At 43.7% G+C, this 11332-nt stretch overlaps 1 protein-coding gene across 1 annotated transcript; it reads right to left on the bottom strand.

Annotated features, from left to right (window-relative positions):
* Positions 1–533: 533 nt before the first annotated feature.
* LOC6552625 (male-specific protein scotti) lies at positions 534–1547 on the bottom strand. Its single transcript, XM_001979886.3, has one exon. The coding sequence runs from the start codon at positions 1382–1384 to the stop codon at positions 914–916; it is 471 nt and encodes a 156-aa protein (XP_001979922.1). The 5' UTR covers positions 1385–1547; the 3' UTR covers positions 534–913.
* Positions 1548–11332: the final 9785 nt, after the last annotated feature.

The raw sequence follows: 11332 nt of genomic DNA, 5'->3' as shown, positions 1-11332 counted from the left end.
TTGGCTACATTTTGTGGCTTTGATTGCAATTATCTTTTGCATTTTGTATTTATTTGCTACACTTTGGGCAATTGTCCGCATTCGGCCTTTGTCTCTGGCTCCCTGGCTCCCTGGTTCCCTGGCTCCTGGTTCCCACTGTTCATCTGTTCATTGTGGCCATTGTCAGTGGCCATAGTCCATATGTGTGTGCAATTGTTGTTGGGGCCCTGTAGATCCTTTTGTTTTTGCCACAGACACGGCGAGGGGAGGGGAGAGGGCAGGGGCGCCATGGCGTATGTGGGGCTTCCAATTTGAAGTTTATTAATTGTCAATTTCATGCATTTTTCGGTAGCCTTCAGGCAATTGGCCTCTGCCGGCAAACAAATCAAAAACTTTGATTTGCATGTGCGGCATGTGCGGCAAGGGGAGTCTCCTCTATTTGAACAATAAATGCTTTATTAATCTGATACCTGTAAGTGAAGTTCTGCAAAAAGTTTATTAAGCGATTTGAAAATATGAAAAAGGCAATAAGGCACTCGTTTAGACTCGTAATAGACAATTTTATCAACAGAAAGCGCTTTTATTAACTTTCAACTTTTTTTGTTGCTTATACCTCTTGTGGTTTGTTAACAATTGTGGAATAAATTTGGAAAACAGTAACTGGAAAACCAAATATGAAAATAGAAGTTTGCTAAGCCGTGTTGTTTATTGAACAAGATTGAACCGCAAACAGTTTTAAGCCCCAAGTAAGTAACCTTTTTTTTTGGAGTGTGGTCTAGGAGGAAAGATATCTGTGGTGTAAGGATGCATATCAAGTGGGTGGCGGATATGGATGTGTACATAGTGTAAGGTGGGTTCCCAATGAGCTGGCTCGATCTTCCGCGGTCCAAGGGAGCTCCTTCTGATCAACGATCTATGGGTGAACTATGGCGAATCAGAACTCACCCCAATGCTGTGGCAGACCCACACCATTCGGATAGTTCTGACTGGTCATGTTCTCGACCAGGTAATTTGCAAAGTACTCGCCTCGCTGATCCTCCCGAACTTGGCGCATTGCCCGCGTGACACTGGCCAGCAGGAGGCACATTTCCGGCTCCTGGCTCTCGCATGGCGGAGATGGCTTGACCATGGTGTAGAAACTCCGTTTCTTGCGCAGACGTGGCGGTCCATTTAGCCCTCCTCTCGCCGGAAACACCGCCATCGGTGGCTCTTGAGGAGCGTCCAGGAGTATGGCCATCTGCCGATTGACTCCCAGGAGCTGCTGATGCTGCTGCTGCTGCTGCTGCTGTCCATCCTCCAATGTGTCCGCATCGTCGCCCGCATCTGCAGTCAACGCGTCGCCGACTCGATCGACTCGCTGCTCCTCGTAGAGATTCCCGGCTTCGTGTTCGTGTAGTGTGTCCATTGCAAGGAACAGTCACAGAAACAAAAAGAAAAAAACAACCAAAAAATTGAACAATAAATACGGCAGCTTTGTGAGTTTCTGCTTTTCAATACGATGTTTTTTTTCTGTAGTATCAGTTGTGCTGTTTGGTAGTTGTAGTGTCTGAGTTTGTTTTAGAACTGAATTAAATATCATGTCGCTGTGATTATGAGAACCTTCGGCGTGACATAAAGATATTTTTGTTCGATTTTAGGGCTACTGTGTTGACCAGCTGTTAGATGGTAATGAAGGCGGTACCAAAGTGTAAATTTGCCATACTTCGAAACCCATTTGGTAGAAAGTTTTCGCCTGCTCTCCTCCAGCCTCCTGAAATGGGGGCGATTACAGGGAACTGTGTGTATCCATTAGATGTAGTCATATCCATATCGAACGGCCAGTGACAAATGGGAAATCGCTGTCTGACATTTGCTCGCCCTGTTCCAAATCGGGTTCAGGCCCCAGTAGCCCCCGAGTGATTGGACACATTTAGCCCTGTTTAACTCCCCACTCCCCACCCTCAGAACTCACAACGCCCCATCGTCGTCGTCATTACAAGCCATTTAACTCGGCGTAATGCCTGCCATCAAGTGTTTCGGATTCAGAATCGAGAAATCGAGAAATCGAAATCGGCAGCTGTTCGTGTGCCTGTAATGGGAGCACATTACAATCTGTAAATGAGCTCATTACGGCCAGCTCAATTAATAACTTTTCGTATTGCGTTTAAGCAATCGCATTTCGGAAATTGTTTGCCAGACAAATCGCTGCGAGAGCGAAAACTTTTTCCCGCCGGAGGAAATTATGAAGTGGAAGTGTAAGTGGAGTGGAATGGAGTGGAGCAGCTGCATCCAACAAGTTAGCCATTGCCATCGTGCCCAGAATGTATCTGCAACATTTCGAGCAGCGCGTGCGCAGATGCTCCCACTCGCTCTCACTGCGTTCCTCCCTCTCTTTCTTTCGATCTGACCTCTCGCTTGTGGAACGATTTATTATGGCTTTGGGTCTATGACTGTGTGTAATCACATTGTTGCCATTTTCACTTCATTATTTCGCTTTAATACGGGCAAATTTTTGTTTTACTGCTGCACGGAGACAAATCGGGAGCGAGATCTTAAAAAATTTGTTTTTAATGTATTAATTAGTACCCCCGCTTAGTACCCCTTTCCTTATGTCTAATTAGAAGTATAAGTAAAATAAATTTGAAAGTACATTTTTCTTATATTCATTTGTAATATTGCAAATACTAAAGTTAATGCTTATGTCACTAGTGTTTAAGTTCGTTTTACGGATATCATTTCATGGAACTTACCCTGACTGGAGGTGAAATTTCTCCAAGTGCACCGTGCATCCTTCGCCTGCTGTTTGCGTCAGCTCGTGCCTTCCTCCTCTGACTACCTGTGCCCGTCTCTTTCTCCCAGACTCTTGGCTCTCTGTCTCTCAGTTGGACTGTTACAGTTGGTTAAGTAACGAGGCCAGGATGAGCTTCCCTTCCAGTTATCAATGAAGAAATGAACATGTCCCTGCTGCTCCGTCGCTTCGGGCGACCTTGCCAGTGTGTGGGTGAGTGGGTGGTTGGGTGGTGGGTGGTTGGGTGGTTGAGTGGTCGAGTTGGGTTGGACTGGATTTAAATGGGTGGTGGATTGTGTCTGCAAGTGTGCGCTTCTGTGTGCAGCAGACAGTAATTATTATGCCATGTCCAGCGATAATTGATTCAATGAAATATCTCCAACACGAACATTGTGTCCATGGAAGCTCCTGGGCAAGGATATATCGCCATATCTAGTGCCTGTTTGTGCGGCTTATTTAAAGCTCACACTAAATCGGATTTGTCAGCCAATAAACGGGTGTTTGTCTGTGACCTCACTCGATGAAAATGGTGTCGTGTTAATGGTTTGAAAACTCACAAGTTCCACTTTTAATATCCTAACCAATTAGTTTTAAAATTGGTCATTCAGTAAACTATGTAGATTCTAAAATGCAAAACCGTTGAACCCATAAACATGTGCCATCTGTCAACTACATCCTGGGCTCCCAGTTGACATCCACATGAATCCTCAGTTTGCATTTCCAGACAACTTCTAAGTACATAATCAACACCCTTGACAGATGCTGGATAAGTAATGAGCCCTTTTAAGGTGTTTTAATTAGCCGCCGCTGCCGCCGTAAACCAAATCCCCAAACAATATGGAATCATAAAACAAATATTATGCTAATCAATCCATCAATATTTTAACACTCCCCTTGGGGCATTTGGGCGACGTGCAGCCAGCTTCAGCAACCAGCTGCCAGCTAATTAAATTGAATTATTATTGCATTTAATTATCGGCCATGCCCGGCATTCTATGGCCACATAAAATGTCAACTGCATTAGCATCATCATTATCGGCCAGGCAGGACAACACTTTCGGGCAAATTATCCCATGGAGCCCCAGTCCTCTTTGATCTCCGCCTGCATCGGCGTTGCGCTTGTTAAATTCAATACAGTCGAGCATAATTTTTATTTTTATTTTTATATCCATTTTTCCAAGAGGGGACAGTCGGTGGATGTGGATGTGGATGTGGACGTGGACGTGGCTGTGCGTGCATTTGTCTCCTGCTCTTTTATATTTTCGTTTTTAATTACTTTTGCGCTATTTTTAAGCTGTCTGCGGACGGCTACATTCGAAACCAGGTCCCAAGTAATGACAGAGCAGGGGAACCAGTCCTCAGTCCGCAGTCCCCGAGTTGCCAGTCTTCAGTCCACTGCATCTTTACTAGGTGTTAATTTATTTTTAATTTTTATTATTTATCAGCGCTCTGCGATCGCTGAGGCAGCCGTGTCCCCATCAAAGAGCACCACACAAAATGCTCAGACGTAAGTGGATCGCTCTGGCGCTTTTGGGGACATTCATGGATTTCCATGTGTCAACTGCATCACTGGGAAAAAACGTTATAAGGTATGGAAATATGTGTACATTTCTTTATATTAAACTAGTTGCGCTTGTTCAAAATGGAACGTTATGAATTTCGGTTCATTTAACAAATACATTTTTATTAAAATACTTCGCTTAATGACGAATTTAACATTTGGGCTTATACCAACTTCTACTATTTCTTAAAAAGTTCCGTTCCTATACAGTAGATACAGCAGCTGTAGATCAGGATCCTGGCCCAGTTTATCTGGCCATGTCCGTTCATCTGTCCGTCCGTATGTCCGTATAACCGCTAGGATCTGGGAAACTCTAAAAGTTAGTAAGCTAAGATTAAGCACGATTCCCTGCCCACTATAACACCCAAATCCATTGAAAAGCTGTCACACGGACCAGTTTCAAAATGTTTTGATATTATTTTGTTCTGTTAGTAGTTTATAAGCAAATTAAAGCCAAAATTCATATACAATTACTCAACTACTTTGCTAGTTCATTAATTCTGGCATTACTTCCTCAGTTAAAATAAAAATAATCACGTTTTGATGTGTTGATTCCCGGAACACAATTATTCTATTTTCTACTCCCTGTAAGTGGATGAAGAGATCGCTCTGGCTCCTCAAACACCCGGACAATCTCCATGCCGCCACCTCGCAGTATTCCGTCATCATAGCGCTGACGTTTCTGTTGCATGCCATGTGCCATTGCCACAAACCATCCCGACATTCCCATCGCCATACCGAAGACACTGGAATAATGAACATTATTATGTACATTTATTCACCTATTAAGGCAATCCAAAATTCGAGTTTTTACTTTTTACTAACGAGTACTTTGTACTCGATTGCCAGAGTACAAATAATATAGATTTTTGTTTAGGAAACATATTTTCTTGTAGCCCTATAATTCTTCACTAGTTCTAGTGAAGACTGTAAGGCATGTCTTCTAATTTAGAGTCACAAAATATTTCAAGTAATTTCTCTTACCGGTCGAGCAGTGAGTGTAGTGTATGTACCGGTGTATGTATGTATGTATGTATGTATGTATGTATGTATGTATGTATGTATGTATGTATGTATTCATGTATGTATGTATGTATGTAGGTATGTATGTATGTGTTACTTGCACAAAGTTGTATAAATTGTCTTAATTAAAGCCTGAAGAATGTTTTACTTACTGTCGGAACTCATAGTTATTGCAGCTTTTAATATTTGCTTAGGGAAAATATTTTCTTGTAGCCCTATAATTCCCAACTGGTTCTGGTGAGGACTGTAAGGCATGTCTTCAAATTTAGAGTCGAAAATAGTTCAAGTGGTCTCTCCTATGTGTTGTGTATGTGTGTAAGTACCGGTGTATGTATGTAAGTACCGGTGTAAGTATCTATGTATATATGTACTGGTGTATGTATGTATGTATGCATGTATGTATGTATGTATGTATGTATGTATGTACGTATGTATGTATGTATGTATGTATGTATGTATGCATGTATGTATGTATGTATGTATGTATGCATGTATGTATGCATGTATGTATGTATGTATGTATGTACGTATGTATGTATGTATGTACATATGTATGTATGTATGTATGTATGTACATATGTATGTATGTATGTAGTGCATGTATGTATGTAGTGTATGTGTTACTTGCACAAAGTAGTACAAATTGACTTAATTAAAGCCTGAAGAATGTTTAACTTACTGTCGGAACACATAGTTATTGCCGCTCTTAATATTTGCTTAGGAAAAATATTTTCTTGAAGCCCTTATTATTCTAGTGTCTTTGGCCATACCCAACCCAACCCCGTCCGCAATCCCAAACCGAATCCGGATCCCAGTTTCGTTTTCCGTTCCCTGGACTGCACTCTCGCATGCAATTAATATCATTTTTATGTTCTAATGACATTCGCTGCGCTGCATTTGGTGTGCGTTTAGCGAGGGAATGGGTGCCCCCAAAAAGAAACCATCATCGCTCAAAACGGCGTGTCGGGCACGAATCTTTCAAGTTGTAAAAACGCCATTAAATTGGCAGCGAAGTGCATGCCAGCCAACTATGATGGGGATGATGATGATCACTCATAGGAGGAGCAGCACCCGGGTCTTGGCCATAAACAACTTGAAACTTGGACTGAATGGAAGAGCCAATGGAGGTGCGTAGGGCGCAGTGGAGTTGTTGGCCCATTAAAAGGGGTCCGACCCTGGCCACATTTAATTCACTTTATTGACTTTAATTAATTTGTATGTTTTTATTTCGATTTTGGACAAGAATTTCTCGTTCGCCCAGCATTTTGCTCTTTTGTTGTAAATATCATAAATATTTCGATGCTGCTGGCCGTCATAAAATGTTTTTGTGGAAAAGTAATAAAGCTAAAAGTGTATAAATAAGTGCTGTAGAAAGCGATGGTGGGTGTATTCCATGCTGTGGCTGCTACTGTTCCAGCCACGATTGGAATCTTAATGGTCAATAAAAGCTAATTAAATGTTTTTAATACAGTCGTCTAATTTCAGGCGGCTGCCTGCCAAGGGGTTGAAGGCGGCTCGAATGGTAATGATCGATCAAAACACTCCAAGCTGTTGCATAAATCAACACGCAGAGATTATCCAAAAGATACAAGATACCGCTGCGACTGCACGAGTATCTGTGTGGGCGGCCAGGCAATTGCCGCACGCACACCACGAAGCACTTTTAATTGTCTGCAGTTCGAGGAGTGGGGAGCCACTCGGCATCCACATCCATAACACGGCGTTCCTCGTTGCCGGGGAGAAATTGCTACACGTCAGCGAAATGCATAAACCGAGAAAGGTGGGATCGTCTGAAACTGGAAAAGCTGTAACTTGACATCGAAGTTGAAACTTTTCTTATGAGGTTGGGCAAATGCTACGCGCTGGACTGAAGAAAAGCGATAAAGGTAAGCACCCATCATATAGTTTTGTTCCGAATTTTGTTTCAGTGTCGGCACCCCCCGCCGCCAATTTGCCCTTGTTCCCTTTGTATGTGCTGCATTTTCGAGCCGCCTGCATCTCCTCAGCCATCGACATCCGAATCCGTATCCGAATCGACGACGTCGTTCTGCGTTGACTTCTTGGCTGCCGTTTGAGTGGTGCCTCTGTCTGGGCTCCACTTGGGTTCCTTTGCCACTCCACTCGCTCTCGCTTTCCCCACGGATTCCCCTGCTGCCCCTTTGGCCGCCACTCGCGGCTGACTCTTCGTCAAACACAACAAATCGTTTTCATTGCCGGGCAAAAGCATTTTCAAAATTGATGCGGTGTCTGCGTTTAGGTGGAAAATTGAATTTTCATTTTCATTTTCATTTTCAGTTCGCTGTGGCCCCGTCGTCTGTCGTAATGCTGCTGCTGGGGTGTGTTAACTTAAATTTGATGAGCTCGAGGTATTTAAATAAATTGCTGCATGCGTTCTGCTTGACATTTTGTTATTTTCCCCGTTGATTGGTGGAGTTGGCCGCCCGGTGGAAAATGTCACCCGCAGTCTGCTGTTCCTTTTGGGCTGTAGCACTTGACTGGAAGTGAAAAGGGTTAAGTGAAGCTACTTTTTAGGCAACTTTAAGTACCTAAGGAAGTGTGTCTTACCTATTCAAAAACTAATTGATTAGCGTGCCTACAAAGTAGACAACAACTATCTCCATCAAAGGGCATAGGTTAGTGGCTGCCTTTAACTGCCCATTAGCCCGCTGATAAGTCGTAATCCCATTATAAGCCGTTCGAAAACCCAGCCGAAGCAGCATGAATCTTGGCTAAATTATCCGAGTGCCAGATGCCAGACAAGAGGCCATCAGTCGCGATTCACAAGACTCAATCAAAAGGCCAGACATTCCTAATTGCGGATGGGCACGGCGATGTGGGTGGGGCTGCTCATTAGGTTATCTGCGCCCGTGGCTGGGGGGCAGTAAATAGAGTCATCAGCAGTCGATAAACGCTATCGGATCATCACATTTATACTGCTGCTGATTAATGAAAGGCAACGGCTAGCGCAAACGCGACTTTTAAAACGTCAACTGCCGTCGGCTGTCGCTCATTTAATTGCTGCCTCTCGACGACAAAGCCGTATTTTACAGTCAAAGAACCGGGAAAAGGGAAGCTGGACCAGCAGGAGCAGCTGTCCTCATCCTCCATCCAGGTTTTTTAGCTGCTGCTGCTGCTCCATTTGCTCCGCCTCATTGTCTCCATCGCACTGGCTGTCGGCACTTAAACGACTGGCTGCAACATTCCTTGCTGACAACGCAGTAATTAAAATTCAATTGCAATTAAAAGTGCGCACGCAAAACGGGCAACGACAAACAAAATGAAGGCCGGGGAGGCGCCGAAGATGCCGCAGCGGCCAAGGCGCTAGGTATGGAAGGAAAGTAAGATCGGGTAACTAGACTGCAAGTGGCAGAGACGAATGGTTGTTACCCTGTACTTAGCATTCAATATTTCAATAGATGCGACATTATGCGATCATATTAGTATGGGCTACCTGAAATATTAACTGAAATATTAACTGAACAACTCCAGCACTGATACGCCCCAGAACTGCACCTTTACAGGGTGCACAAATTTGTCGCAACGCCAACTTTTTGCTCCTTGGAGCTCGCAGTCGCAGTGGCCCAAGACAATTGTCGATTGCCTCCACTGGTGGCCTGGATTGCCTGCCCTGTCATCGTCTTGGCCGCGTCCTCCGACATCCTCCACTCCACTGCATCTTCAGCCCCATCTCCATCTCCATCTCCATCTACATCTCCCCAGACTGCCGTATCCAGTTTCGCGATTCGCGTTTAGCTCTTTTCCGCGGGCGCATTCTTGCGTAGGCGTTTGACGTGCCGCTGATTAGCCGGCAGTTCTCAGCATTTGGCATTCGAGGGGGAATGGGAATGGGAATGTGGATGGGGATGGGGATCAGAATGGGAATCGCAATGGCAGCCATATGCGGACACTCGAGACTGGGGCCGCAAACACTTTTAGGGCGAATTAGCCAGCGAAACAACAAACATTTGCTGAGCAGGTCTGGGAATCAAACGCGTCAGTACATCAAGTAGCTTGCCGTTTCGCGTTTTAATTGCCGCTGCCTCTGTTGGCTTTTCTTAAGCTGTTTTTTTTTGTATTTATTTTATTTGGACTTTTCAGTATTTGTCTCTGTTGCAAGAAAAGTTCGTGGAAAACGATAGGCATGTTGTGTTTGTTTTTGCGCTGGCAATTGCATGTGCAGAATACAGGCGCAAATGAATGCAAATATAATTTTTAATTAATTAAGGCAAAATATGTTGCTGGGCAAGTGCATGAAGGCACTTTGGAGTTCTCGGGAACTTCGCTCTGCCTCGAACGTCAGCGGAATTTATTTTGAATGCCCAAATTAAGCGGAAATTGCAAGCAATTATATGGCGGCTCGGTGAACTCGGTTTTATGCTAAAAATCAATTGAGAGAATGCCATTTTGTATTTATTTATCGCAAATTGTAATTGCAATATGTTCAATATTTCACAAAGAATTCGCAGCAACATGGAATTGCAAATCAGTTCATGGCAAAAGTGTCGCGAGTGCGCAGCCTGCCGCTGCTATTTATGATAATTGTTTTTCGGTTCATTAATTTATTGCGGGCACTGTTTGGCATGCGATCAACACTGAACCCCCCTCCCCGCGAAGAGGCGGCCAATGCAGATAATTAATTACAGGCTGCGTTTAAATACAATTTCTGCTTTATTATTTGCCCGTTTATATGCCTCGTGCACTGGAAGAAACACGAGCACAGCGGTGTTGGATTTTGAGGGCCCGACATATGCTTGGGATTCGTACATTTATTTATGGTTGGCAAACTGTATACTTAAAGCACTTTCTCATGTTAGTGAATCCAAATCTGCATTCAAATTTAGAACATTTTTTAAATTTAATTTTTTTCTCATTTTTCTGATGTATGATGTTGTACAAATTCAAAAAAGTTAAGAAATACCCTTAGGCTGAAGTTCTAAACTCCATAACTCAACTTATCTCAATCGGATTTTAAAGTGGCATACCTCTAAATGTTTCTATCGCAATTCTCTAAAAATCTGCATTCAAATTTATAAATTTATTTTTTTTCAATTTATTTTGTAATTTTTCTGATGTATGATGTAGAAATTCAAAAAAGTTAAAAAATGTCCCAATGCGCCCAATGCTAGCATTTTCGTGTAACTAGCCACGTGTGTTGCCCCGTTTCTCTCTGTGCATCCAGTTCATGATCTGGGCTATAGTCCCGCATAATTGTCACGCCGCATTTGTGAAATAATTCTTAAATAATTTCATCAATTACGTCGCCCAGCTGCACTGTGTCTGTCGCTCTGGCTGCCTTTGCTGTTTCATCGGTTTTATACTTTTTACTCGATTTTTTGCAGCTCCCGCTGCCTTCCTTGCCATTTCAATTATGTTGATATTTATTTTCATATTTAATTTAACACGGCCGCGGCCGGAGGAGCGATAGAGCAGGATAGAAGGCGCGGCAAATGCAGAAAGAAGCGGCGGCAGCGTTTGGAAAATCCATTTTACAGTAAAAACCGCATGCATTATTTAATTTTTAAGTGAAATCAATTACAAGCTCGTTGGCCATATAGCCAGGGGGCTGGTGGCAGGGGCGTGGCCCATCGGCTGGGGTGCGGGGCGTGGCGGGGCGTCTGGTCTGGTCTGGGCAGGGCTTTTGATGTTAAATGCCAGCCGCTGTCGGCGGTTGTTGTTGTTGATGCTGCTGCAAAATGCGTGTGTGCGGGATGGAGGCATTCGACGGAAGTGCGCATAAATGCAATTGCAGTCGAATAAATAAATAAAAATATTTTGTGCCATTAAATTTCAATTAATAACAAGGCAAACACACGCACACGCGTGCGGCGGCGCATCAGTCGCCTGACTCTTTCTGGCTGCAATATTAATACATTTTGGCAGCGGTGCGTGCAGGGCGCGCTGATTGCCGCAAGCCCATGAAATTAAGTCACAAATTAATTAATTAATGCAATCAATACGTTGGACATTTGCATTGCCACCGCCACCGCCGCCGCCGCCGCCGC

This window comes from Drosophila erecta, unplaced genomic scaffold (genome assembly GCF_003286155.1).
Source record: "Drosophila erecta strain 14021-0224.00,06,07 unplaced genomic scaffold, DereRS2 tig00000000-arrow-pilon, whole genome shotgun sequence".
Classification (NCBI taxonomy): Eukaryota; Metazoa; Arthropoda; class Insecta; order Diptera; family Drosophilidae; genus Drosophila; species Drosophila erecta.
The sequence above is the reverse complement of the archived record's forward strand: the minus strand, read 5'-3'. Positions and strand labels throughout refer to the sequence as shown.